Source organism: Diprion similis, chromosome 6 (genome assembly GCF_021155765.1).
Source record: "Diprion similis isolate iyDipSimi1 chromosome 6, iyDipSimi1.1, whole genome shotgun sequence".
Taxonomy (NCBI): Eukaryota; Metazoa; Arthropoda; class Insecta; order Hymenoptera; family Diprionidae; genus Diprion; species Diprion similis.
Genome location: NC_060110.1, coordinates 17,946,837 through 17,974,445, shown reverse-complemented (window position 1 = coordinate 17,974,445; position 27,609 = coordinate 17,946,837). Strand labels below are relative to the sequence as shown.

Genomic DNA, 27,609 nt, shown 5'->3' with positions numbered 1-27,609 from the left:
TAGTCAATTGTAGTTACTCACTAATTGTAAAGATTATATTGGACTGCTCCTCGTGCCCGAACTTCACATTTCATAAAATAGTCTAGGGACTTTGGTATTGTTACTTTGCTAACAACAATTTATAATCGGTGAATAGAGAGTGAAAATGTGTTTGATTAAAGGGGCGTAATTGCACCGAATTAAAATCCTAACAAGTCGTTTATAAATATCGTATGTAATTCAAGATCAGCCGATAAACGATGAGTGCTAGGTCTATGACATCCTAGTGTCGGAAAGGGTGTTGAATGTCGTATAATGTTTTCCAGAATCTAGTCTTACTCTACTGTCAAAAAAACTGCCATGAATGATTCTCTTTTTTTTCTAAATCCAGCGTCTCTTTAAAAACTTGTATAATTTTTATTGCCGCGAGTTATCACGTTTCACAACATGGGTAAGTTAGACGTACGTTATCAAATTCATAATCGAATTATTTTCAACAATTAGATGGGTGTTACAAATTTATTACAGGGGACTCTACAGAATCCCAGAAGTGGCAACAACATTTAGCTCTACTCCGAGAACAGTACGTCAAATTGAATGCTGCGCATCTCAAACTTCAACAAGACTACAAAAACGCTACAGCTGGCAGTGAAGAATCTTCATTTGTTAGTAGGATTTTGACAACTGTCGCATCACTTTATGGGCAACAGCGTCATAGGTAAAGATTCAACACTGTTCGTTAAAATATAATTCCGAGCGTACGTATCGGATTTTATAAGTTTTTAAGTAAATTCTGAAACTCAAGATGTACAAAATATATAAATTGTTTATTCCTTATACATTTGGCTGTGTATAGTCGTAGCTTCCATTTGAAAATTAATGAAAACGCGTTCCTTAATCACGTAACAAAATTTATGTGCTGTGAAATTGAATAATTCTCACGAAGCTTTTTGAATTTCCAAACCGTACTAATTCATCACATTTTTTTGCTTTTCAGTGATATCACAATAAATCTAGCAAATCAACAAATACCAGCTCACAAATTCGTATTGGCAGCACGGAGCGACTTTTGGAATGAATCAGCTTTGGGCACTACCTGCATTCTTGGTGCGTACTTCAGTAATAACAGATGTATTAGTTTCATAAATTACATCTGCAATGGACAGTTAAATCTGGGCTTACAAAAAGGATTAATGAATTACAAAAATCATTATACAATCGTGTATCCAATACATCTATCACTCCAGAAGTACAAGTACATATCTTGTTGAAGATCCTATAGAAGTGTAGTCATAACATCATAGTTTGACCCAATGCAATCTGTGTCATGTGTATACGTTGATTTATCGATTTTCTGCACAGAGATTGGATATCCACTTTTACATTTGAAGTTTAAGTGAGTTTTGAAATAAATACATATATGTTTTCAGATTGGAGTAATTTAGATGAGAAAGTAGGAACCGTACTACTAAAATGGGTTTACACTGGTGTAACGGAAAAAAGAAATTTAACTCTAGAACTAATGAAAGCTGCATCAAGATTTCAGTTATTGGAATTGGTCGATCAGTGCGAAAAAAATCTAATTGGAACCGTCAGTCTTCGTGATTGCGTTCATTTGTATACAGCTGCTGAAGAGTTAGGAACGATAGCATTAAGAGATCACTGCAGTTCATTAATATCTGTACATTGGGTGAGTTTTTATTATAGATGAAGATAATATGCTATACCTGAAGAATGAGATCTGTGGTACTGAGGTATTCACTGAATTGAAAAATCTGTACTCTTCAAAGGGATGCACCCATATGCAGATATCTTACAATGACTAGCACACCTTAAGGAAATATTTTCATAGCACAGTCTTATTTCCGTAGTTACTAGTTTTTCAATGTATAATCAAAAGAACATCAGGATTTGTAAAACTGAACGTGATTTGCCTTCATTATTCAAAACAAATGTGATTTTAAATTTGATACAGCATTTTTTATAAATTTTTGAGGAAAAGTTGTTGCACAATACTCAGTACCTCGGACAATCATTTCGCTCTTACCGCATCATCTAAAATTGCAACATCTCACAAATCCTATGCTTTGTTTTACACTTCAACACTTCAACAAACTATAAATATTTCGCTTACCATAGTTCTGAGACCCTGTGGTTTTGTGTTTTCAAACGTTACCTTTTAAATGCAGGATGATTTAACTGGAGAAGACTTCAAAGAGATGCCAGGAGCATTGCTGTATAAATTATTGAAGGCTAAAAGCAAGTTTCCGCTGCATTCAGCTGTGCGATTGGTTCGAGAAGATGTTGTCTTTTTGTTCTTGGTGGAACACGATTCAGAGGTAAGAAAATATTTATTATATTTGAATAATTACTTTTATACAAGACTTACATACAAGTTTGTTCAGTTGTTCATCATAACAGGATCAATGTAATGAACATTTTCTAAGAAATTGTGCAATTGAAAATCTTGCATTACACATAAGTGTTCGACTTTTAGGTAATATCCAGATATTGTAACAATACTTAGAATTTGTTTATAGTCACCCCATATGAGAAATTATGCACAGAACATTTTTCGTAATAATTGAAGTAGAAAATAGGGTTTGAAAGTTATGATAAGAATAATATCCGAGTTCAAGCAATGAATCTTAATAATGATTTTCAGACTAGATTCTTCTTAATTCATCTTTTGTTAGATGTGAAAATTTGCCCAAATGCATAGCATTAATCCTGCTATGTGCAAAATGATATAGGAACAGAAAATTTTACTATTAGAATCAGATCCATTGCATAAATGCAATCCACAGTAACAGTATTCTTTTGGAGTTGTATCATCATTGTAAGTTTCACAGCTTTCGGTGTACGCGGAGCGAATTATTTTTTCTTCATGGTCCCATTTTGACTTATTCTGGTTGTAATTATATACAGATAGTTTCTGTGGAGCACAATTCCTCTCAACGATTGTAACTTCTGAAAAACGCAAAATCTTTGATTATAAAATTTCAAAACAACGTTCATAAGATGTTCAATGAGAATCACGATTATCTTTTAAACCTATTTACGTCTATTTCATAGTTTCTTTTTGTTTAAAGAGACAAAAATGAAATCTTGACTCAACAAGGTTCGCTGCTAAAAGACTGTCACACTTATGCCAAATGCATTTGAAAAATCTTCATTATTCCAGGAGTTATTATATAATTTGTTCTGCAAAAGTATTAGTCTGCTATGAGTTTTTGAAAAGTAACTCATCTCTTTTGTAAAAAATTTGTTAAAAATCTTTGTATAAATATGTTTAACTTTCATCTCTTTAACCCAAATCATAATTACCTTTTTGCCCAAAAGGTGTGGTGCTTGATATTTTCATACATAAAGTGGACTTTGGACATTTAACTTCGAACCGTTCACTCCAGTCAAATTCAGCGCACGGGAGAGACCCCGCTCCATTATATTCTCTTGTTGGAGTGCATCTGTAGCACAAGATGCCTTCCGAATTCGTGATAATAATGAGATCTGAAAGTATAAAAAAAATCTTGTAGGGGATAATTAATGCCTGCACTACCACTTGACACAGCTTTGATAAAATACAAGTATAATATTGTTAAAACGGCAATTAGTATTTTTCAAGAAAATTTCAAGCCATCAAATTGATCATTTAAAGCCTGCCAGTAGCACATAAATAAGTATTTGATGCTTACGTACGTGAAAACATTAGCAGAACTTTCAGTATTTCCTGCATCTTATAGTTGTGACTCACGCTTCGGTAGAAGTACTTATCGTTATAATATCTTGCACGAATATGGACTTACACGTGAATAGAATTTATTTACACCACGTCCAACAATGATTTTACAAACACTTCAACTATTAGATTATTTAACAATTATTTTTCTATCAACATATAATTATATGTTGATCAAATATCACAGTTTATTGAGAATCAAGCCTCATTGTTATATACAGATTTTTATCTTCTTCCGAACGCTGCACAGTTTGTACTGATTACGGACTGAGACGTCCACTCTGACACCGCTTAGCACGAGCTTCCTGTCTTTTTATCTCAGTTCTTTATATTACGTTGTTTCCTATATGCGAACATATTTTATCTGCACCGACATAATTGATTAGTGAATGTCATTTAGTTTTAAATGTTTATTAAATCGTACAAACATATAATATTTATCCTATGAGAAGTGCCGTTTAAAAATTTCCGAACAGTTTCATTTGGATGCCACACGTAATGTGTGTCAATATTTATAAATAATTGACTAAGATATAAGCTTAACTGCAACTTTCCCTCTCTCCCTCTAGCTACTCTCTCTTTTTTATTATCTGATTTATTATTTACAATTTCATAATCATCTACATTTAGGTTCTCAAGGTCACTTCTTCAATACGTCTCTATTTTCCTCTAAATTTTTTTTTCCTTCGTTTTTGCGCTTTAGCCATACGTTTCAATCCGATGAGTCAGTCCCACTGGGACTGCATTCCAGTTAGTCGGCAATACGCGCAACCTGTTTTTAACGCTTGACGCGATATTGTCCGTTGGAAAACATGAAGGTTTTTCATGCAGTCGCAGGCAGAACTAGTAATATTTCCTATCTGGCACTTAGTGATCGTGCCTCTTGCCCGCCACGTAACGTACTTCGCCGTTGTTCGTACGAAGCTGCTAGTGGATGACCACCGACGGCGATAGCCGACTCTGACGTCCGTTTTCCGTCGCCCGCACACTCGCCAACGTTTTTATCTATGCCTATAGCTGCCCCACGACGCACGCTCGTTCTCTTTGGGTGTGCGCGCCGATGATATTTAACGGGATTATGACGCATACAAGTCGAAATCCTTGTAGAGCTGACTGGACGAAGGAATTTCCTATCACGAAAATTGACGATAATTATGCATAGATGCACGAACTATTAGACGATGGCATGCTAATTGTAGACGCGCGGGTATAATGCAAATGCGAAAACAATAATCTATCTGTTACGGAATTTTTCGGCTAGCACTTTATATCCGCGACCTTCCTAGGATTGACTACACGTCTACCGTTTACAAAAATTGCCAGCATCCACAATAGATGTTTTTTACTTCTACTGGCCAATTGTTCCAGTTGTGTCTGTTGCAGATTATCGAAAAATCATTTTTGCATTCAGTCGCTTCTATTACGGTCAATTCCAATTGAAATCCATTTGGAAAGAAGCGAAAATTTCATTGATGATACCTTAGGATATTATACAGAATATCATAATACGCTTTTCTAATGATATAATATCACGAAAAAACACTAAGAATACGATTTTGACGCCAAGAGGGCGTTTGTTTCTTTACTTCATTCGCTTTAAAAATGTTTGTAACGTATCATTTGATTGAAATTGAGAACTTGAAAATTCAGTAGCAAAAGATCGTATGTCAGTCGGATACGACTGCTTTCCATTATAATGAGTATAATTTAAAGATAAATCGGAAGATAATAGCAGAATATTGTAAGGGAAATTTTAAAAAAATTCATGCATTTTTCCAAGAACTACAGTCGTAACTACCAATATGTTCGACCTTCTACCGTTAATTAATAGATTTATACTTGAGCCAAATATTAAAAAATAAAAATAAATTATTTGTGCTTATTTTGCCTTTACCTTATTGCCTTTGCCTTATTTACCTTTTGCCATCAGACACGCGAATTTTTAACAAAAAAACAATGTACATTTTTGAATCTTGCAATCCCGATAATACAGCTTTACAATTTGTTATGCTGCTCTCTGACAATTTTTTTTGTCCTTTTACGTGGGATAGAGTGTGTAAAGTATTGAAAAGCATACTATCAAAGTTTCATTATTTTCATTATTATTTCAGCCATTTTCTATTTTTCGTCAAATTTGTAATACTGTAATAAGATATAAAAATATTTTATGTCTCAGCTTCCCACAGCAGTAAATACAGTCGATTCCAAGGGAGAAAGAGCATTAGAAGTAGCACTGCGAGCTCGTCAACCGTCTTTGGCACGAACCTTAGTTGAACATCGTGCAGATTTAGGAGCAAGAGATCCGAGTGGACTAACTCTGCTTCAGTCAGCAATCTTGAAGGGGGATTCATATTCGGCTGAATTTATTATAGAACAGCTTGAGATCAGTAATAATACTCAAAAATTATGCGAACCTGTACGTATAATTCCGGAAGCAAAGCATGCGAAGGACTTAGAAAAATACGTCGGATGTACAGCACTTCATTTAACAGCTGGGCACAAAACACAAGACATGACCTCTGTCGCTATCAGACTGATTCAAGCTGGTATTAATCCTAATTTACATGATCACAAAGGATGGTACGATTTGATTTCATGTTCACTAAACCAAATGTTCTTAGTCACACCGGGATTGAATAATTTGTATGTAACTACCAGCAGAACATAATTTATCCATTTTATTGTGACAGGACAGCATTACACAGCAGCATCGCAGAAGAAAACGAGGCTCTCTTTGATCTTCTGATTAATACCCCAGGAATAAATTTGGATGTGTTAACGAATGAAGGCCATACAGCATTATCGTTCTCACTTAATACAGAAAATCTCCTGAAATCATATGCCGAAAAACTTTTAAGCAAAGGAGCAGTACCGAATCCAGTTTACACAACAACTAAAGATACGCTCCTGCACATTTTAGCTCGAGAAGGAAAGGAGGATGCAGCATTATTTTTAATAGAATATCCTATAAAAAATTTGTCTGTTCAAAATTCTGAAGGGTACACAATATTACACGAAGCCTGTAAAGCTGGACTAGAAAATCTTACTCGTGCATTGGTTAAAAGAAACATGCCAACAGATGTAGTGACTCTATTGCATGGGGATGCACCGATACATTTAGCAATATCCAAACAACATCACGGCGTTTTGATGGCACTGTTGGAAGCCGAGCAAGCGAATTTTCAATTAAATTTAAAAGATGGAGAGGGTGAGACACCTTTGAGTCTAGCAATCAAAACTCCGTTGAAAAAGGGGAGAGAAATCGTTGCTGCACTTATCAAAGCTGGTGCAGATATCAACCAGGTTAATGAAAAGGGATTGACACTTTTGCATCAAGCTATTCTGAAGGAGGACTCTGCAACAGCAATATTTTTATTGGAAAATGGCGCTGATATGAACATCAAGTAACTCATACAACCTTTTCTTCGCTCGCTCTTGAAAGCTTTGCTCTTACCTAAAGATTTCATTTCAGAACTCGCGATGGTGAGACACCCCTTCAACTATGCGTCCATTGCCGATTGGGTGAAGTAGTTGAAGCCCTTTGTCGTAGAGGAGTTGATACCTCAATAGGATCCCCACTGTGGGATGCACTTGATTCCCAACAGGAAGACACGGCATCCGTTTTAGTAGCTCATGGGGCTGATACTGACTGTTGGGGTCCAGGACCGGAGGGATGTCTACAGACTCTGCTGCATAGGGCCATTGATGAAAACAAGGAAACTATTGCGCAGTTCTTGATAAGAAGGTACGTGGGTTGAAAATATCTACTCCCCTCTTATCTTGCAAATGAAAAGCTTGATGGCAAATTTAATGATTTTGAAAATAAATATAGCTTACAAAATACGCTTACAGCGGCTGCGATTTGAACTCACCTCGACGTCCTGGCAAAGATGGAGGAGGGGAAGAGTCGAAAGATAATTGTTCACCATTGCATCTCTGCTGTCAATGGGGTCTTGAACAAGTTGTTCAAACTCTTGTTGAGCATGGTGCCAACGTGAATTCACGTGATGCAGATGAAAAAACGCCAGTGCATGTGGCCATCCAGAACCACCATGCACAAATTATTTGCCTTCTGTTGTGCCATCCTCAAATAGATTTATCTCTGAGGGATAAACGGGGCTTGACCCCATTCGCAACAGCACTTACAGTCCGTAATCACAAAGCTGCCCAAGTCATTTTAGAAAGACTTCCTACGGCTGCAGAACAAGTCGATAACAAAGGAAGAAATTTCCTACACAAAGCCATACAGCAGAACGATTTAGAAAGTGTGCTGTTCCTTCTATCTATACAGGTGAGCTAATATTTTATTTAATTTTCAATGGAAAGAAGAAAAACTTTTTGGACTTGAATTCTTAGATCCTGAGAAAAATTTGGATTATATATGAATTCCTGCGTCCTACTTTTCAGGTCGATGTGAACTCTCGAGTTCAGGACATGACGCAAACTCCGCCTCTTCATCTAGCTGCTGAATCCGGAAATGAGATGTTAGTGCGGAGTTTGGTTTTGGCTGGTGCTCGGATAGATGATACTGATGCGCATAGAAACACAGCATTGCACGCTGCTGCTCGTACTGGCCATGCACCAGTTATTTCAGCTTTATTACAGGTGAATATAATGTTAAAAATCACACCCGTTCCATGAAAGTACATCAATTGTTTCTTGGGCGTTATAATAATCAAATAAATTTCTATTTTTCACAGAATAATATTAACTTTGATGCCATAAATGCTGACGGAGACAATGCATTGCATGTTGCTGTAAGAGAGGGCCACGTTGCTGTGGTCAGATCTCTTTTAACAGAATGTTCTCTCGATGCTGAAACAATTAATCTGAAGGGAAGAAATCCTCTGCATGAGTTAGCTAGATACGGGCGTGACAATGCAGCCACTATTTGTGAGTTGTTTTTGGAATGCATGCCCAAGTATCCACTGAACAAACCCGGTAAGTTGTGACCCAGTATGTATGTACATTCGAATATCAAACTACATTTGTAGTATTTAAATATGGTTATACAGACACGTAAAATATTAACTTCCTTTTATGTTCACGACCAATGCATATAATAAATTATTAAAATTTATGACTAAATTTTAGACTTGGATGGAAATACACCATTGCTAATAGCGTACATGAAGGGAAATGGAAATTTATGCCGGACTTTAGTAAAGGCTGGAGCGTGTATGGGCTCAATGAATAAGGAAGGGATCACGATATTCAATTACCAAGTTGCGACAAAGCAACTTTTGTACAGATTACTTGATTCACTAACTCAAGAGGCACCATGGGCTGAAAAAGACATGTGTTTGGAATGTGGCACCAAGTTCGGTCTTACAATGCGAAAACATCACTGGTAAGTTTTCATTAAATTCTGGCTTCATTTTTAATACAAATAAAGAATTTTTCCGGATTGGTTAAAAAAGCATTCATCCTTCAAAAATAGTGCAACAATATTTGTTTCCATATCATTTTTCATTTTTTAGTCGTCATTGTGGACGGATTTTGTGTAGCAAATGCTCTGGTCAGGATGTACCGATATTGAAATTTGGATTGAACAAACCAGTGCGAGTTTGTGGTGTGTGTTTTGACGTACTACAAGTTGGTACAGAGTAACTCGCTCCCATGCAGTCATATTTTAAAATAAACAGAGATTTGAAATATATCATTCCAAGGTAACAACGAGAGATTATTTACCTACTAATGGTATTTAAGATATAAGAATGTTAATTTGTTGTATCAATAAAATTATGTTAGTAATTTTTGTACTTTTGTGGAATAATTGATGTATTCCCATTTTGTTTCTTATTTTATTAAGTTTTTCAATCTTAACATTCATCTGAAATTATAACCTGACAAATTGAACTAACAATAAGTATAACAAAAGAGTAACATAATATTGTTATGAATCATTCGATCATTATTTCACGAGTTAATCGTGATCTAAGAAGAATGTCAGCCACACAGTACTCTATGCAGTGCAAGCAGTTCCGTAATCAGATATTTTGATAACATTTACAGCAGAAGAACATCCCTCCTTAGCAGTAGTACTGAGTTCTAGTAATTACACAGTCGTTACATATTGTTAATATCTCCTGCAATCAGTCATACGTTGCACAGGTCTGACCCACAGTAACAATATTGTGCAGGTTTACCAGGCCTGCCGGTATCTTCAAACATGGAACACCCTCCACTGTAAGCGGAGCTTGCTACTTGTTCTTCGGTGTACCATCTCTGTTCGTTTCGCTTGTAATAATATATAGGTAGTTTGTTTCTGTGGAGCGCAGTCCCGCTCAACGATTTCCACTTTTATAAAGATCAAAATATACAATTTTGAAATTTTGAAAGTAACACATCCTTCGTCCTCATGTCATTAACCCTACTAGTACTTACTCCCGTTCAATAAAGGTACGGAATAAGTCTTATTCATACAAAACGTAGATTTTGGACAGTTAAGCTTGAACCGCTCATTCCGGTCAAATTGAGCGCATGCCGCATGCAAGAACTCCGAGAATTAAATTCCCTTGTGTGGGGGTGGGGGGATGCATTTATAGCACATAATACCTTCCGAGGTGGTCATTATAATGAAACCTGGAAAGTATGCAAAAAGTCTGGTATGTATATGATTAAGATCTGTAATATATGCCAGGTATCTTTATAATGCTAACGAAATTTTATAGAACTTGAAGTAGTTATTTCTAAAAACTTTTACAGAAAAACTGAAGTTGGTTATTTAAAACCCACAAATAATACAGGTATGAGTAAATATTATAGGTCTGTTACATACATGAAAAAGTAAGCAAAACTTTCAGTATGTCTTGCATCTTGGAGTAGTGACCTAAATTAATTGTTAAAATAATGTCTAATTAATATCTTTGAAAATTATTTATAGACTATAATTTAATCAAACGTCACATTCAGTTGAGAATAAATTCTTGTTAATTAAGTCAACACTGGTTTTCTACTTCTGTGGAACACTGTACAGTTTAAAGTGATTGGATCCGAATGTCTACTCTTGTGAATGACGTGTTACGCAGCTTTCTCCTATTTCATCACTTTGCTTTGAACTTGGGTCAACTCTTCTCTCACTGTCAAAATTTTTTTTTCTTATCTCTATTAACATATAACTGGTCAGTAAGTGGTAACAGATCTTAAATGTTCATTAAATAACTCAGATCCATCACTTTCTCCTCGCTATTTGTCATAATCCATACTTAATTATTTGCATCTTGGTAATAATTGTAATCAGGACGTATTTTTGGTTTCAGGATCACTTGTACAATTGTTTTTAGTCTTACGAATTCTGACATTATAAACGGATGAGTCAGTTCTTGTACAACCTATTTTTAATGGTTAAGGCAGTTAAGGCCATATTACTTGTAAAATATAAAGCTTTTTTTGGCGGTTAGGAATAATTATATTTTACATCTTCCAATGTTCAGAAACCTGTGATGTACATATGCCTCCTACCCAAGAAGAAAGCACACTTCTCCATAAGAAAGTATGTATGTAAACTTGGATTAAAAACTTCTTTTACTTTGCAAATAATTAAGAGAACTAAACATAACCTGTGTGACTTTTAAAATAAATTCAGCTCATGAAATACGTTTATTGTGGCTGTAATTTGAACTCATTGGCGAAGCGAGCACAGTAAATTTGCACGTCTAGCTGGTACCAAATAACTTACTCACGTGCAGTATTATATTTTGACACAAATGTAGATCTGAGATACATCGTTTCAAGACAACAAAGAGATTGTTTACCCACTTGAAATTATGATAGTATATTTGGAATTATGTAGAATAACAATGTAATACCATTCTATTTTATGGTTTTAATTTATTTTTTCATTCGTAATATTTAACTGTATTTACAACATGACAAATTGAACTAAGTTTAATGCAAGAGTAAGTTAATATTCTTCTGATTAACTTGATCATTATTGCACTGATTACTTCAGTTTTGAGAAAAGGGTCTTGGCCACACAGTGATCTACACAGTGCAAGTAATCAAAAAGCTCTTCTGTGCAAGTTTCTTGCGTCTTTGTCCTCGAATTTACACGATCATTGCATGTGGTCAATTTCTCCTGTAGGCTCACGCACTTTGGCAGAGTGCCACATTCTTCCTGTAAATGAGAAAATTGAATCATCTAAAAGATTCTCTAAAAGTTTATTCTACTGACTGGCAAGGAAATGAATAGTAACTTATGAATTGCTTTGGCTATCATGTAATCTCGTTGCGTTTTACAATAGATGTTATTACAGAAAACATGATTGATTTTCGATCAAATTGACACCGTAGAACTTAACCATTCTAACCTACACGGTTGTCATTCATTGTTTAATTAAGAAAATCTGATGCAAGAGCCATTAAGCTGGATGTTTCTACTTTACAAACAAATGAAGGTAATGCAATCAAAATAGACCTCTTAATGCTTAGAGTGAAAAACGAAAATGAAATGTTACACTGCCTAATTAGCGGTGAACGGTAAGTGAAAAATTGCCGTTATAATAGAATAACACGATAAGTGGAAACAACGTGATTATATACGTATGAACGAATCTACAAAAGTAGAATTTTACAGTATTTAAATGTATAAATTCATGTCAGTTATGTAATAATTATTACAGAGAAGTCCTGTGATTTACCTTGAGTTGCTTTTGCGGATCAACGAGCTCCTCGTCGGAGGCATGGACCGTTGGTAGAAGACGATTGAGAGAGCTTGAGAAGATTGACATTGTGCCTAAAACAAAAACATAGGTAACTCGCGTCCATCGTATTTCCCAACAATTGTAATTTTAATAAAATTCAACGATGTTGGGCACCTTTTTTCAAGCGAACTGAAGTCCCAGCTTCGTGATATAAATGGCTGTCGATGAGAAAACCATGATGCACTTGGGCCTGCAGACGAGTATCGACGCATGCGTGCCACCCAGTTTCTTATCAAATCGACGCAGTCATTGGCCCGAATGGTATTTAAAAATTCCACTAGGACATAACTGACCAATGCGTGGATTAATGCCATTCATCATCCGTCGGCAAGTTTTTCGGCGATTATTCAACGCAAAATTACAATTGTTTAATGCAGATATCTGGCTGCTTAACGCAATGCCAAACATTCACGGAGCTATCAGGTATTTTATAAAAGAATCAGGGAAATTATACGTCTCCCGACGGAAGAGGATATGGGATAACCGAATCGGGTCGGGCTATTGCCTCCTCCCTCGTAAACTACTTTTTTTGCGTATTGTTCTCGGGTATCAACGCAAATAAGTTATTCATATATCAATAAAATGATATCGTCAAATAGCCAAGTAATTATATTGAGCAATGAAAATAGCGATGCTCGCGATTATTTCTAATTCTAACGTAGATTCCTTCAATGATGATTATCATTGCGCGACAAGGATGGCGTCATCCAGAAATACTCGCATCGCTTTTCGTATCGCGAGACAAAAAGTGATGATTGCGATATTGCAAAGCTGAGATTTTCACTAAAGAAAAGAGAGCTATAAACGTTAGCAATAGTCGTCCACGCTCCGATAACAAATGTTCGAGGTTTATTTTGCAATGGTTAACTCAATCCGAGTGTAGAGCGTCGTGTGGACAGTCAATCTCGGAGTGCCTTTGCGCTAAGCGTGTCGGAAGGGGCTGTAGTAAAAAAAAGAAGAATTTTTGAAGAAGAGATATATCAAGAGAGCCAAGCAAGGGTTCTCCCTAATTAAAAGACGACGAAGAAACCAAGAAGCTTCAAGAAACACGAAGGAGATGTCTAAGATGTGCTGAGTATGAAGAAAAATCGAAGTCCTACATGAACGATTGAACGAGGTTGGGTTTACACATAAAAAAAAACTCCTAATTGTACTAATTTTGCATTTACTCAACAATCACAAACACGCCAGAGTGAAGATTCTTACAGGAAGAAAAGTCTACGAGTACGAATTCCCGAGAACGGTCAAACATCTTCGATCATAACCATTTTAGGTTATGTTTGTCTGGCTTTGAAGGTATCCTGCACCAATTTCGGAACACTATTCACACTTATAATCGGAATTCTCCAGACATCGCTCAACTAATTACTCCAGACTATGAAACGTTTGCTTTGATCACGCTTTTGCCAAATTGAAGACGCCGAACATTTTTCAAACTGGGTCTGAATAATAACCTTTTAAACTTGTTTGAACCATCAGCTCCAGCTTTTTCGTAGGTACTTGAAATACGTTCCAAACTGCCAAGTCATTGAACTGTTTAACATATCCATGGAAACATATTTATTCGGAGTTCTGGGATAGAATTTTATCTGAATGGATGATGCCCGGAGGCAATGAACGGAATGGAGAGGCATGGACACGGACACGGACATTCGCATCATCACCACGGCCACGGAAACTCGCAAAGTTCGTCACAAAACTCCAATCAATCGTCAAAACATGGTCATACGCACAGCGCGCATGCTCAGAAGGAGGCAGTCACTGGTCAAGTTGCCCAGAAACTGAGGAATTACAAACTGCTCGTCGATCCCTTCCTTGTGAAAGGTGCATCCAAGTTGTACCGTTACGATGGAATTGTTCCTGGAGATCCGACGTATCCTCCAGTCCAACTTCGAGACCCAAGATCACAGTTAACAAGAATATGGACGAGACTGGAACAGCTGGACTTGCCCGTACCACGTTTCAAGATAGATTCTAATTACTGCGGAGAGCCGCCGCCACTGGAGGTCACGTTTTGCCATCTTAATGACAATATTGATAGAAGTTTTTTAACGGATATGGTACACAAATTTGGTTTGATTGAAGAGTTGACTATTTATTACCATCCTTTGACTAACAAGCATCTAGGAATTGCCAGAGTTATATTTGAGGCAACAAAGGCTTCTAAAGCTTGTGTAGAGAAGTTAAATAACACTTCTGTAATGGGAAAGGTATTGAGGGTATTCCTGGACCCGTTTGGAGATGAATGTAAAAAAATATACGAGGATTTGACGACTGAAAAGAAGCCAGAGAAGAAAGTTGAAAAAGAAGTGAAGCTGGAGGTTGAATCTGAAAAACAAACACCGATTGAAAAAGCACCACCTGAAGACAGGGAGGAGTACAGGCCTGTTAAAAAGAGCACTCAATGCATTGAAAAGACAAGGGATCCTTACATTGAAAATTCAAGATTCAGTAAATTTAGAGATTACCCAACCCCTGGTGGTAGCACCGGCAGCGATTTAGGCTATGGCACAGCGCCGAGTGAACTTAATTATTCCAGTACCTATTCACAAAATTCTACACCAGCAGCGAGCTATGATTACCCTCAATATTATTCCAGTTATCATCACCAGGCATCCAACAGTTACGTTGCAAGCATGCCACCAAATGTCACGCAATCTATATCAATGCAACAAAATTCTAACATGTGGTGGGGAGCTACTGGACCGAGTGCTGGACCGGCAGGATACACAGCTACACCGGTATGGCCAGCAGTCCAGCATAATGCCAGTATAGATACTCCAAGTTTAATTCCAGTTGCAAAAACTTCTACTCTGTTGAAAAGTACGCAAACGCATCACCTGCCTAAGAAAGAGAAAGAGAGTCTACCAGTTACGACAAAAAATTCCTCAAGAAATTCTCCAGTGGACAATTCTCGAAAAACCTTAGATTTAGATACCAGAATCGCTATGCTTTTAAAAGACAAAGCTGGAGGCATGGCTCCACCATTCTTACAGTTTGGAAGCGATTCTGAAGATGATAAAAGGTCTCTTCAACCAGATGAAGAAATGCTCTCCGAACCACCAAGCCCATTTCTATCGTCTGACATGTATAAGTCATGTTTTGAAAAGATTTTAGAGCGTAATAAGGAAAGACGAAAAACACACGAAAACAATATTAATCAGTTCTCCGTTGACGAAGAATTAGGAAGTGTGATAAGCTCTAGCGAAGACGAAGCTTTGTTAGGTAGCTACAGTCCTGCCCCTGATGATATGGAACCAGAACCACCCAAGGAACCTCCTCCTCCACCACCTCCCGATGATGATAGAATGTCCTTGAGCAGTTTAAGCTCTGGAGATGAGAAGATTGAAGAGGTAAATTGGCTCCAAATCGAAACACGTAACAGCTTCAGCTACGTATTTTAATGCAAATATGTAAAATTGATAGAAGCTCCTTCAATTTGTAAAGCAAATTCACTTACACTGTAAAGCGATTAACCATTTAATGAGTTTATTATGATATTGCGGCAGGTTGTAGCTCAAACTGAACCACAAAATCAGTTGTACTCAGGAGGTAGTTATCCTGGACATCTAGCGCAGTATCCAGCGTCAGCAGATGTGTATCATTGGCCAAAACCGGCACAGTACCCTTATCCGTATGGAACGCCCTATTTACCAAATCATCATTACCAACCAACAACAAATTCCGTTACTGGAGGTGTTGGCACACCTCAAGGAACTACCTACTATCCCACGCTGCAATCCAGACTGCAGGCGTTAGCCAACCATAATATTACCAAGGACAATCCACAGGTTTGTTGAAAATCGAGCTTGATAAAGAATCATACTTTAAACTGTTTGAATCTGTAGTGAATTTAAATGTAGGATTCAAAAATGTAAAGATATATTGTTACAATCTTTTTTATTTTATTAAGGGCCCTACGATCAATGGGGTACTGAACAGAGTTGTTACTGAGCTGAAGCAAATCTTGAAGAGAGATTTCAATAAGAAGATGATTGAAAATACAGCATTCAAGTTGTTCGAGGTTTGGTGGGATGAGAAGAAAACTCAGAAGACGCAAAGTACTGATGAAATTAACACGAGTAATAATGCTGTCAAGGAAGAACCATCCAAGCCACAGGGACTTTCGTCTATTTTGGAACAAGGAACTCCATTGGGGCTTAATTACGATGGGTTTGGATTGGGCATTAGAGCTAGTATGCCCAAGATGCCATCTTTCAGGGTAGGTCTTCAACATTTTTTGCTACAGATCCATCTAGATAGACCAAGAAATCGTCTCTATTAATTTGCAATATTATTCTCAGCGGAAGATCAAGGCACCAAGTCCTTTACCACAAGATGAAGACAGTCGACAATCTGACCATGTAGATCCTGAAATTATTGACAGCGACAGTGATTTGGACCTACCATTAGCGCAGAAAGTAAAAAGACGACCTCCCTCTATTGGCACTGCTTCTTCGTCATCGTCTTCACACAGCAGTACTTCTAGCGCACAATCCAGTAGCAGTGAATCCAGTAGTAGCTCCAGCGAAAGCTCGGATGAAGAAGAAACGTCTAGTGCTTCCCAGGAGGTATTTGAACATAAATTAGTCGATGTGAATGCAACCTTGTTCAGTGATGTGAAATTAATTTAAAAAAATCACTTCCTCAGCAGGATAGCGATGCCCGAATGTCCGATAATCGTCCGCTAGCATGCAACAGTGAAGACCCTGATATTTTAATGGAATTAGCAATTCAGAGATCCTTGGATTGCCCAACACCAATCAGAAGTGAAACACCTGTACCTAGTCTACGCCTACAAGACCAAGATTTGGATCAATTCCCCCAGCACGATAACGAAATAAGCCCAATTTCTTCACCTATCATGGATAGAGAAACCAAAGACGAAAGTAGAGTAAGGACAGCTGAAACAGAAGTGGAGCGAAGAGTGGATCAACCACCAACATCTGATACTCTTGTCGATAAATTAAATCCTGAATCTTCAGTACAACCCCAGAAGACAGTCAAGCCAGACATTGTTACTACATCGCCAATTAAAGAGGAAAATCGAGATATTCAGAAAATGGAAAGTTCCGCTGCTGAGGCACTCATGGCTTTGGCTGGACAAGACAATATCATAAGACACAAGAGTCCAGGTCCTTTGCAACCAAATATTATCCGAACCCTACAAACATTATCGGACAAGTACATAAACAATGAGCCGATATTGAAAGAGTCTGAGAAAATTGATATGTTCAGTGAAATACCTACGACAGATTCAGAAGAGGAAAGTCTGGAAATAAGGAGGATACGGTAAGTTGTTAAAAGTGAAATACTAACAGTGTAATGAAATCAATGTGCAGTACCTAATTTGCATTCTTTACCTCATAGTTATTTTTTTCAAATTCAGCTGCTGTAGTTGCTTCAATGTTTTTTGGTAAAACGCACAGTGCCGTATTTTAATCAATTCAGTGTTTATTCTCATGATGCATTCTTTTTTGTCATAGATTCCAAGCAGAAACAGATTTGCGTCTGAATGGTCAGCACAGTCCAAGTTCTCCTGGCTCTCAGGCATCGCAAGTTTACATGGAGCACTCGTATTCGCTTCCACCAGCCCCACCACAACCTTCCATATCCGATTCTCGAGTTTCCGGTTTACCTGTACCTGTTAAGTCGAAGCTTACGAAGCCACCAAAATTGGAGAAGCTGAAAGAGAAGTCCGAGAAGACTACTAAGAGGAAATATCCCAAATATTCCAAACTCCATACACACCAAAATCATGAAAAAGAGAAAGAAAATATCGAAAATGAGTTCGCTTATGAACCGTTACCACGAAAGTTTGAGGAACCACTTAAAACGTATAAGGAACGGGATTTAATGAGCGAAATGGGAGTGCTTTATGAATTCCTAACGAAAGGCATAGATGCAGAAGACGTTGAATATTTGAGGAGAAGTTACGAAGCTTTGCTGGCAGATGACAACCAAGGTTATTGGCTGAATGACACCCATTGGGTTGACCATCCCGCAACGGATATTCCGAGTCCTGCTAAAAGAAGAAAACGAGATGAATTACGATTACATTCTACGGGAAGTGCACGGACAGAAGGCTACTACAAAGTTGATATACGAGAAAAAGCCAAACACAAGGTAAGTTTGTCATACTATATTTCTTGGAGCGAAAATTATGTTTTTATTGTTTTTCTTCTCTTTTTAATTTAAGGTTTTCAATTTTGATGTATTTTATTTTTAGCATCACTATGCGCAAAGCATACAGCGCAGTAATGATATAGAGGATAGTAGTGGACCATATTTGGGTGGTGACAGCGCGATGAATGGTCCAAATATAAAGGCTAAGGCATTAACTGGAAAAATGCAAGCCCTATCACGCGAGGCGAGAAGTAATCAGCGACGGTTATTAACAGCCTTTGGCATTGACACTGACAGTGATTTACTGAAGTTCAATCAGCTCAAGGTACCATTATATCTCTCAACCATATTATTATGTATTTTATGTGGAACATTATGACTCAGTTTTAAATGGCATTTTTATCACTCAGTTCCGAAAGAAGCAATTGAAATTCGCCAAGTCCGGCATACATGATTGGGGTCTGTTTGCAATGGAACCAATCGCTGCTGACGAAATGGTGATAGAATATGTTGGACAGATGGTGAGACCAGTGGTCGCGGATCTACGTGAAACTCAGTACGAGGCTACAGGGATTGGTAGCTCTTACCTGTTTCGTATTGATCTTGACACTATTATCGATGCGACGAAATGTGGTAACTTGGCAAGATTCATTAATCACAGCTGCAACGTGAGTTCAATTTGTTACTTGAAGTATACATAATTTTTAAGTGCATTCGCTTAAATAGTTCCCACTTTATGGATGAATTAAGTTTTCAAGACTTTGGAATTCAATTTGCTTTTCTACGATTTTCAGTTCTAAATTATTACAAAGCAATATAATGGTAAATGTTTTGTTACAGCCGAATTGTTATGCTAAAGTAATAACAATTGAAAGCCAGAAGAAGATTGTGATCTACAGCAAGCAGCCAATTGGTGTGAATGAAGAAATTACGTATGATTATAAGTTTCCGTTGGAGGATGATAAAATTCCGTGTCTGTGTGGCGCACCCCAATGTCGGGGAACGCTCAATTAATTTCTTGTCACCTCACTGTTCATCCCTCTTCAACCAACCACACCCTACTCATATTTTTGTAAATAAAGCCCCATGTAAACATTTTATAAAAAGCCAATGGAAAACGGTATGTTTTATTCGATATTTATTTTTTGTTGCGGTACATTTTAATTCTAGTCAATTTTTTATTCATTTTTAATGGAATGAATTTACAGAACTTTATGAACATATATACTTATATTTTATTTCTCAATCTTGTTAGTTACTCAGATTTCTTTAATTAGCAATCTGTTTAATGACACAGCTTCTCTTCAGAGATTTCTTCTTAAGGATGTGTTGAGAATGAATAAGCTTTGCGTATGCATTTAGAAAAATCTTTATTTGATAGTGGCTAAGGTTTCTTAAATGTATATCGAACAAAATCCGTATCACTGGCTCATAGAGTTCGGCGATGGATCTGGTGGTTGATGTGAATTACTTGAAGGAATTGTATTGATATTCCCAAAGTTTTCTTGTTTAAAATTAATATGTGGATTTAAATTTGTATTGATTATTGTTGGAGCAGCAGGATTTTGCATGTCCAGCTGGCTTTGCGCAATGTCTTGGAGGGCTGCTTGAATTCTTTGAAGCAACGCCTCACCCTGTCTGACAGTTTCTTCCAGCTGTTCCGCAGCATCTTGATTTTCTTGTTCAAGCCTGCTCAGACTAGCTACTTGAAGTTCCTGAGAAGAATCTTCACTTGGAAGGCTTTCTATCAATGTGTCAATGTCTTTGGCGCATCGGGCGATCAGCGTAGCAAATAGAGTCGCATATTCTAAAGGAAGCAAACCAAAATATGCTTGGTGAACTAAATGATCACAGACAATAATGATTGAAAACTTACCTTCCTGTGTCTGATGAGGCTGTGGTGTTCCAATTCTGTCAAATCCAGGGAATTTAGTCGGCATAGAATATTGTTGCAAGATCCCAACACTGTTGCAGAAGTGTTCAGCTTGCTGTAAGTATATTAATATCAAATTATCATGATGAGTTTGCCGGCTAATTGATTCTGCGGCAAGCTTACTTGATTTATCGTGTCTTGCAATTGGGTCAGGCGATCCGCCATTTTTTCGATGCACCTAATGTCAACAAAGCACTTTACCAAACGCAGTCGTACTGCGTGAGAGAAAATACATAAGTCTAACAATCAAGCAGATGTGGTACACCCATATTTTGTTATCTGACATAAATTTATATACATTGTCACATCGTAGCTCGTTACTTTAGTCTATATCAGCTCGTGTTGCGCTGTTGTCACTATCACTAGTCTCGCGACAATTTGCACGTATCGATATTATAAATCACATACTTACCGACTCAGTAACACCCTGATCGCCATGATTCTGAATTCTGAGAGTTTCGTTTTTTGGTCGTAAGAATAGAGATCTTTGGTCTAACATGTAGATTACCTTCAGTAGATAGTATATAGTCGAACAACTTTTAGCCTTTCTGTCTGTTTCTGTCAGTCAGCGCGTTTTCAACGGGAGTCAGATTCGGTTTGTTGTAGAGTTTGGCAGAGAGGAGCCAAATGAAACACAATCGAAACAGTAAAACGCCTGCACACTGCATACTACATCTTCATATTCGCTTCAATCACTTCTCTTCGAAGTCGACCGAGGCTGGATGTTCACAAGCAGGAAAGTACAACAGAGCAATCACAGCATTTTGCTGCCGATTTTTTAGCAATAGGAATGCCAATAAAAAAGAGAAGCGCACGTGTGCGCATTGAATACGAGTCTCCTATTTTTTGCCCACGTCACGCGATCATGGGGGCGACCAAATTTTCAATTCATAAACCGACTCGTGTTTAATCCGATTCAGTTTAGCGCCTTGCAAAAATGAAAATCAGACTACAAGCTTGCGTGAACTGTAGAACAATAAAAATTCCTCATCGTACTTGATACACTTTGCACGTACACGTGTGGTGGTATTGCGAAATTTTACAATCTTCAATTTCGATCTGATCCTCAATTGGTCTCCGAGCCATAGAAAGCGAGATATTTGCAAAAATATCTCGAAAGTGGTGCGAAAATGGCGAGGAAAATAATGAATAAGACCTTTCTCGTGGGAAATTTTCTAATCTTTTCTTTGATAATGAACTCAGTTTGTCTCCGAGCTATCGGAAGCGAGATATTTGAAAAAATACGTAAAAAGTGGTGTGGCGACAGATACTACGAATGTCATGGATTTTCTTCGCGCTATATTTCGTAAATCGTCCATTGTACGTGAAAAATGAATATGACTTGTTTGGTGCTAATTTTTTCAGCTTCAATTTTTATAACTACCTTGATTGGTCTCCAAGCCATAGGAAGCGACATATTTGCAGAAAACTGAATTTGTCAACCTTTGATCTCGAATATTCATTAACGCGAACGCGATCTCGTTCTCGATTTTCAATATGTTGTTCAGAACGTGAAAATGAAACGATCAAAAAACAAAAATCGAAGCTCCGATTTATTTCGAACAGAAAACCTAAAATGCCTGGACTATACCTATATCTTCCGATTTTACACGCAATTCTGAACAAAAACACTTCAATACATTTTCATTTGACGCAGAAGTAAAGAAATGGCACGGATTCTACGGATTAATAAATTCCGTACAGAATGCGGCTAAGTTTTTCCTCGCGTTTCAGATAAGTAGAATCAGATAGCTCGACATATGTGTTCAATTGTTACCGCATGACGTTCGCGGCAATATGGTCAGTACAGTTCAGTAAACTACCGTTTAAAAGGCTCAGTAGCTATTTCTACGTGTGGGAGCATGAGTGGTAAAAATTTTACGACTTTTATCCCCGTTTGTTGGATAATTCTCCGTGTGTGCGTTGATGTTGGGTTGGGCCAGGAAACCGGACAAGATAATGTATTATTTAAATTTTAATTTATAAATTCTATTCTTTAAGTTATGTCAAATATTCGTATCACAAGATAAAAATTTTCAGACACAGTATACTTCTCGGGTGACCCAGTACCCGCGGACCACCGAGCACTCACGGATTCCTTGCAAAGAAATAAGACTAAAATTGCTCTTGAGAATTTTTTTTTAAAGCAACGGTTTTTGATTAAAACCGTTTGAAGTTCACCAATCACGGCGCAGATGGGACCAGGCGCACGAGCTTAGGCGAGGCTTACAATTAGCGTACGCTGATCGGGCTTATAGCTACACTTGGCTCGCACTTGGCTCGCACTTGGCTCGCACTCTCGGTCCCATCTGCGCCGTGATTGGTGAACTTCGAACGGTTTTAAATCAAAAACCGCTGCTTTAAAAAAAAAATTGTCAAGAGCAATTTTAGTCTTATTTCTTTGCAAGGAATCCGTCAGTGCTCAGTGGTCCGTGGGTACTGGGTCACCCTTTATAAATTATGATTAAACCAATTTCTTACTGAATCTCAGGGGTCGTCAGAGCAAGTGAAGTATTATTCTGTAATTCGTTTTTACCAAAAGCTGTAATGATCAAATTTATAAATATCTTCATCCAGACATGATTACTTGTTTTAGACTTGGCGAGAGTGGGACTACCATCCACCACACCGTAAGTGTAAGATTCGTAAATTAGACAATCAATTGAGTTCGGCAAATCTGAGCCAAAAAAATCAGTGTGACTATGAACCCAAGTCATCTGACCCACCTAGTTGGCTTCAGCACCAGCAGTCCACACTATCTCAAGATTTTTCTGGTATGACATTTATTTAGTAAATAAAGACATTATTGTAATGTAATTGCAAATCATATTTGTAAACATACGAATTATATGTTGATTAATGATTCAGTATTGAAATATTTCATTTCATATAGTGATAAAATTCATTATTTTTATTTTTGTCTTAAGTTATTAATTGGAATGTATCAACGCCACGAGAAAATTTCAAACTTACTCTACTAATGATACCACATGTGAAAAATAAGACGGAATGTGCTTGTGACCCTAGGGAAGATAATAATCTGCTCCAAAATACTCCTAACGATGAGGACTCATCATTGTCTATAAAAGTAGGTAATTTAAGTTGTATGTATGAACAATCGATATTAATTTAAATGCTCAGGCGTCATTCAAGTCCTACGGAACGTCCTCAAGGGGGGGGGGGGGGGGAGAGGTTGGTCAAACCGTGACTATTTCTTACGAGAGGGAGGGGGTATTGTCAAATGTTACGTAACAGTTTTTTGGAATGTTTTAACTCGAAAAGTCGTTCAAATTTATGAACTGATCACTATTGATAACTTGAATCGCGCGCGCGACATGCTAATCTTAATTTTTTGGAAATCTTCACTGCTCGTCATAATCTTAGAAATCAGACGCGCAAGGTAAGAATTGTGTGTGTGTGTGTGGGGGGGGGGGGCTAGGCATACGTTCCTGTGTGTTACTATTGGGGAGAAGGGTCAAAAAAGGTAAAAAATAGCGTTACATAATATGACGCTTTATCAAAGACAACAAATCATAAATATTAGACTTTAAGTTCTTTTGGTTTGTACTTTCAAGTTTGTTTTTATTTCAATTTATTTTTTTATTTCAGAAAGATATACCTGCTAATGGTATGTTTATTGACATATTTACTGGCTGTTATTATTTTGAGATGAAAAATGAAGAAGAAAAAGGGTGGTTGTGGGGTCCATATTTTTATAACACCACGAACCCTGTTCATGATCCAACCTTCAGATGCGATTATGAAGATGTTTCAAAGGTGGCTATTGAAACGTGAGCTTCATTTGATCTACTCAAGGGGACGGGGAGGGGGGGGGGGGGGGTAACTTTTTAGGTACATGACGCATCTACAATGTTAGTTGGAAAATTTTCAATAACGAAACTGTATAGCTCCTTGATGCAATATATGTGGATTAATATTGAATAGTACCAGATTTTTATTTCTATCAAAGTCACAGATGATACGAAATAGTAGATACAGGAAAGAACCGTGTAATGTTATTTTCAGGAATCGGACATTACCCTTTAACATGACCATAGCTTCAACCTGTTTTCGATTGAATCTCATGTTGTGGGAAATTGACAAAGAAAACTTAACAGAAGATGGTGATTTTGATTTGACCACATTACCGCCATCGCAGAGGTGCGAAGTGGAAATGGTAACTACCGACTATTCTAAAATTCATTGTGTAGACCCTTAGATTGATTCTGACACATTTAAGCTTACTGCTGTAGTCTGCTACCACTTGTTTGACATGGGGAACAGGTACCATGGGCAGCCTTCAATGTGTCAGAATCAATCTAACGGCCCCGTGCATGTATAGAATGTTACATCATGCAAACGGCAATTGATGTGTTGATAATTGTTTACCATGTCTATTCCTTGTGTCAAATAATATATGAGATATAGATGTGTATTTAATACTTTTTACGATATGATACAATAGATGCGCAACAACTTGACTTTTCGATGCCTGCGCAATGACACAGACCTTAGACTTTGGTCGCAAGTAAGTGTTACATTCCTCAAAAAATTATATTATCTGAACCAGTTTTCCATATTATTTTCTGCGATTGTAAAATAAAAATGAAACAATTAATGTACACAGGTGGCGTTTAAGAACTTGACTGGTGGTGCCTGGAGCGTTGTGGTCGAATGGACAGGACTGAAAGAAGGTGCAGTTTGTCATTTTGCAGAATTTTCACAAACATACATCTCGATACTGCCAGGGTGTGATGATTACCTAAATGACTTTCTACAATGGACAAATGCTATCGAAATTGGGAGGACCAAGCTATGTGAGATATTGACGTTATTATGCTCACTGGGAATTAATACAATTGATAAATCTGACTGTCTTAATTGCAGCTTGTTTCCGAGATAATAAAAAACCTGCAGCTGGCTGGACTCATCTTGAGCTTGCATCAACTTCAGTTGCTATTCTCTTGGTATCAATATTGCTCCTTTGGATGTTCAAATTTTTTCGAATCCGACGTGGAGGAAACCACGTGGGAAATGATGTACCCTTCAACACAATAAATCCATTACTGTACAAAGATAATCCCAAGAGAATTTTAATAATTTACACAAAGGGACCGTCTTCGTTCATGGAAGAAATGAGATCTTTCAGAGATAAGTTAAAGCAAAGATGCGGTTGTCCGGTAAGTTTCATCCTTACTTTGTTCTAAAATTCTTCTACTTCAAAATAATACAATTCTTTATCTTTCATTGAAAACATTCGAATAAAAACACTTTTATTTATATTTTCTCTCATTGTAAAGGATTTTTCCGTAAGTAAATAATAGCAAGCTTACAGCGTATCCACTGCTATGTATTGTGACATAATGTACCTGAATGCTTTTACCATGGTTCTAGGTTTATGACTTGCAGTCAGACGAAGACAATGATTTAAATGTTGAATTTGGTTCCAATGAATGGATTGACCGCTTATTGAAACACGGCTGTAGGGTCATTTGGGTTGACACCCCACAATTCCGTTTGCTCGTGGAAAATGATGAGTCGCGTATAAGGCTAGACGAGGACTATACGGTTGACTTTCGTGATACTTCAATACCATTTGCTCTTGCTACAGCCAAAACTTTATATCAGGACCCAATCACACAATATCGCGACCACTTTATTGTCCGGTTAGTCTCTGTGAAAGATGATACTTTTCAACAGTAACATATAGATCAGCAGGAATAATATCTCTTGAAAATATGCAACCTCTATGTTCTGACTTATTGTTGGCAGCTGGACTGGTTTCGAAGTGACTGACGGACCTGATGACCCACTTGCCGTAATCTCACCGCATACGCGTTTTCGGTTACCTGAGCATTTTAATGAACTGTGTTCACACCTGGGAGTTGATCCTGATTTTGATTTTATTCGATAAGATGGTAATAAACGATATTTACGAAAACCTTCTTTACACATCATATGGTGGTCATTAGTCAGGGAAAACCGAAAAGTTGAGGAAAAGTTATGGAATTCGTCTATTAGTCAAGGAATGTGGAGGTATGGAACGAGAAAGAATAACACTTTTCTCATGAGAAAGCAAAATTCTAAGACAATTATAACAGATTTTAAACGTGTTCTTCATTACAAATTGATTCGGAGCTTTCAAATTGGTACTATTGTAAACCTATAATTTGGTCTTAGAAACGCAACATAATCTCCAATATTCAAATTTTCATTAACGCATATCTGCTGAAACAAAATTATTGCCTCTTGAATATTATTTCCAATAGCTTTTTAACCGATCGGGCCTGTAAGGTGCAGTTTTGAGAAACCCTGCAAGGTACTTAGTTAGGAAAAAATAATATTGATATACTTTTAACATAATAGTTTTGACAGTGCTTGCATCAAAATTTTGTGGTAGATTTTAATTAGTTTAAACTGGGCTCTTATGACTCCTATCGGGCTGTTAAAGATTACAATTGAATTACGAAGGTAAATCAGACAACATATAATTCTAAAAAGTAAAATTAAATTGTCTGATTTTTCGTTTTTAGCGTGACATCACTCAAATTGTAATGTACATATGTTGAAAATGTTCTGGAAATTTATGTTTATGAAAGATCAAAGGGTGATCATTGAATATAGTACCGTATCCAATCTGTCTTCAGACTGCGATTTAGTGATGTCATTCGAACATTTACCTTTATGTACTTCTTTAAATCAATCAATGCATTCACCAACATCAAAGGTTTTTGTAACTTGTACTAATCGAAAATCATTTTAAATTTGAGACACTTCTATTTTTGTTTTGAACTTGTGACTAGAATTTACTCTCTGGTTCTTAAAACTCTTTATTTAATTTTCTTGCTTGAAATTTATTATATTATAACTGTTATACTAATGTGAAATTTGTAGGTATCATGAGTATGGCTGCCAAATATTCATACTTTACTGAATGTAATCAGAATACAGTGATTAAATATTATACTTTATGATATTCAGTAAATATTTCTTGAAAGATGATGAGAGAAGATAAGGTTATAGTGCTATTTAAAAGGCGTCCTTCACTTGTGATTCCCAACGTAATATGGTGACTAATTGAGACTTATATTGACGTTATTTTAATAATTCTGTGGTTCTCTCCCTTA

General features: G+C 37.1%; 6 protein-coding genes across 9 annotated transcripts; 3 read left to right on the top strand and 3 right to left on the bottom strand.

Moving 5' to 3' along the window:
* The first annotated feature begins 229 nt into the window (after positions 1-229).
* Positions 230-9,480, top strand: LOC124407320 (rabankyrin-5). 2 transcript variants are annotated; one of them, XM_046883349.1, is made up of 13 exons: positions 230-430; positions 508-697; positions 977-1,086; positions 1,410-1,669; positions 2,169-2,318; positions 5,895-6,298; positions 6,409-7,122; positions 7,191-7,463; positions 7,571-8,009; positions 8,126-8,323; positions 8,419-8,659; positions 8,813-9,068; positions 9,199-9,480. In XM_046883349.1, the coding sequence occupies exons 1-13, from the start codon at positions 427-429 to the stop codon at positions 9,326-9,328; spliced, it is 3,369 nt and encodes a 1,122-aa protein (XP_046739305.1). In that variant the 5' UTR covers positions 230-426; the 3' UTR covers positions 9,329-9,480. The 2 variants fall into 2 exon arrangements, with proteins under 2 accessions (XP_046739305.1, XP_046739306.1); XM_046883350.1 differs by lacking the exons at positions 230-430; positions 1,410-1,669 and having other exon boundaries at positions 558-697.
* Positions 2,457-4,614, bottom strand: LOC124407322. The gene is made up of 4 exons (XM_046883353.1): positions 3,679-4,614; positions 3,307-3,489; positions 2,599-2,949; positions 2,457-2,556 (listed from the first exon to the last, which is right to left on the bottom strand). Exons 1-3 carry the CDS (start codon positions 3,713-3,715, stop codon positions 2,672-2,674), a joined length of 498 nt encoding a protein of 165 aa, XP_046739309.1. The 5' UTR covers positions 3,716-4,614; the 3' UTR covers positions 2,457-2,556; positions 2,599-2,671.
* Positions 9,481-11,531: 2,051 nt separating the features above from the next.
* LOC124407816 (cytochrome b-c1 complex subunit 6, mitochondrial) lies at positions 11,532-12,696 on the bottom strand. Its single transcript, XM_046884363.1, has 3 exons — positions 12,538-12,696; positions 12,361-12,455; positions 11,532-11,837 (listed from the first exon to the last, which is right to left on the bottom strand). Exons 2-3 carry the CDS (start codon positions 12,448-12,450, stop codon positions 11,664-11,666), a joined length of 264 nt encoding a protein of 87 aa, XP_046740319.1. The 5' UTR covers positions 12,451-12,455; positions 12,538-12,696; the 3' UTR covers positions 11,532-11,663.
* A 336-nt stretch (positions 12,697-13,032) lies between these two features.
* LOC124407814 (histone-lysine N-methyltransferase SETD1) lies at positions 13,033-19,690 on the top strand. 3 transcript variants are annotated; one of them, XM_046884360.1, is made up of 10 exons: positions 13,033-13,540; positions 13,622-15,776; positions 15,933-16,214; positions 16,337-16,645; positions 16,728-16,994; positions 17,075-17,715; positions 17,910-18,549; positions 18,653-18,874; positions 18,960-19,217; positions 19,390-19,690. In XM_046884360.1, the coding sequence occupies exons 2-10, from the start codon at positions 14,037-14,039 to the stop codon at positions 19,561-19,563; spliced, it is 4,533 nt and encodes a 1,510-aa protein (XP_046740316.1). In that variant the 5' UTR covers positions 13,033-13,540; positions 13,622-14,036; the 3' UTR covers positions 19,564-19,690. The 3 variants fall into 3 exon arrangements, with proteins under 3 accessions (XP_046740316.1, XP_046740315.1, XP_046740317.1); XM_046884359.1 differs by having other exon boundaries at positions 13,033-13,919; positions 14,005-15,776; XM_046884361.1 differs by having other exon boundaries at positions 13,033-15,776; positions 17,078-17,715.
* Positions 19,691-19,903: 213 nt separating this feature from the next.
* LOC124407815 (mediator of RNA polymerase II transcription subunit 21) lies at positions 19,904-20,869 on the bottom strand. The gene is made up of 3 exons (XM_046884362.1): positions 20,606-20,869; positions 20,426-20,537; positions 19,904-20,356 (listed from the first exon to the last, which is right to left on the bottom strand). The coding sequence occupies exons 1-3, from the start codon at positions 20,645-20,647 to the stop codon at positions 19,971-19,973; spliced, it is 540 nt and encodes a 179-aa protein (XP_046740318.1). The 5' UTR covers positions 20,648-20,869; the 3' UTR covers positions 19,904-19,970.
* A 1,475-nt stretch (positions 20,870-22,344) lies between these two features.
* LOC124406540 lies at positions 22,345-26,405 on the top strand. Its single transcript, XM_046881976.1, has 11 exons — positions 22,345-22,443; positions 23,079-23,256; positions 23,410-23,570; positions 24,092-24,273; positions 24,509-24,659; positions 24,702-24,812; positions 24,948-25,010; positions 25,110-25,299; positions 25,370-25,662; positions 25,877-26,148; positions 26,255-26,405. The coding sequence occupies exons 1-11, from the start codon at positions 22,345-22,347 to the stop codon at positions 26,394-26,396; spliced, it is 1,842 nt and encodes a 613-aa protein (XP_046737932.1). The 3' UTR covers positions 26,397-26,405.
* The last annotated feature ends 1,204 nt before the right edge of the window (positions 26,406-27,609 follow it).

Coding starts and splice junctions, on each gene's coding strand:
- LOC124407814 (XM_046884360.1), top strand. CDS start 14,037: ATGAACGGAATGGAGAGGCATGGACACGGACACGGACATTCGCATCAT. Junction 16,646..16,727: donor CCAAGATGCCATCTTTCAGG/GTAGGTCTTCAA, acceptor TATTATTCTCAG/CGGAAGATCAAGGCACCAAG. Junction 18,875..18,959: donor TGAAGTTCAATCAGCTCAAG/GTACCATTATAT, acceptor TTTATCACTCAG/TTCCGAAAGAAGCAATTGAA.
- LOC124407320 (XM_046883349.1), top strand. Junction 6,299..6,408: donor TTACATGATCACAAAGGATG/GTACGATTTGAT, acceptor TTATTGTGACAG/GACAGCATTACACAGCAGCA. Junction 8,010..8,125: donor TGTTCCTTCTATCTATACAG/GTGAGCTAATAT, acceptor CCTACTTTTCAG/GTCGATGTGAACTCTCGAGT.
- LOC124407322 (XM_046883353.1), bottom strand. CDS start 3,715: ATGCAGGAAATACTGAAAGTTCTGCTAATGTTTTCAC. Junction 3,490..3,678: donor AGTTCTGCTAATGTTTTCAC/GTACGTAAGCAT, acceptor TTATACTTTCAG/ATCTCATTATTATCACGAAT. Junction 2,950..3,306: donor CACACCTTTTGGGCAAAAAG/GTAATTATGATT, acceptor TGCGTTTTTCAG/AAGTTACAATCGTTGAGAGG.
- LOC124407815 (XM_046884362.1), bottom strand. CDS start 20,647: ATGGCGGATCGCCTGACCCAATTGCAAGACACGATAAATCAA. Junction 20,538..20,605: donor TGCAAGACACGATAAATCAA/GTAAGCTTGCCG, acceptor ATATACTTACAG/CAAGCTGAACACTTCTGCAA. Junction 20,357..20,425: donor GCCTCATCAGACACAGGAAG/GTAAGTTTTCAA, acceptor TGCTTCCTTTAG/AATATGCGACTCTATTTGCT.
- LOC124407816 (XM_046884363.1), bottom strand. CDS start 12,450: ATGTCAATCTTCTCAAGCTCTCTCAATCGTCTTCTACCAACGGTCCAT. Junction 11,838..12,360: donor ATCCGCAAAAGCAACTCAAG/GTAAATCACAGG, acceptor TCTCATTTACAG/GAAGAATGTGGCACTCTGCC.
- LOC124406540 (XM_046881976.1), top strand. CDS start 22,345: ATGAGTGGTAAAAATTTTACGACTTTTATCCCCGTTTGTTGGATAATT. Junction 25,300..25,369: donor AATTGGGAGGACCAAGCTAT/GTGAGATATTGA, acceptor TCTTAATTGCAG/CTTGTTTCCGAGATAATAAA. Junction 26,149..26,254: donor CGCGACCACTTTATTGTCCG/GTTAGTCTCTGT, acceptor TATTGTTGGCAG/CTGGACTGGTTTCGAAGTGA.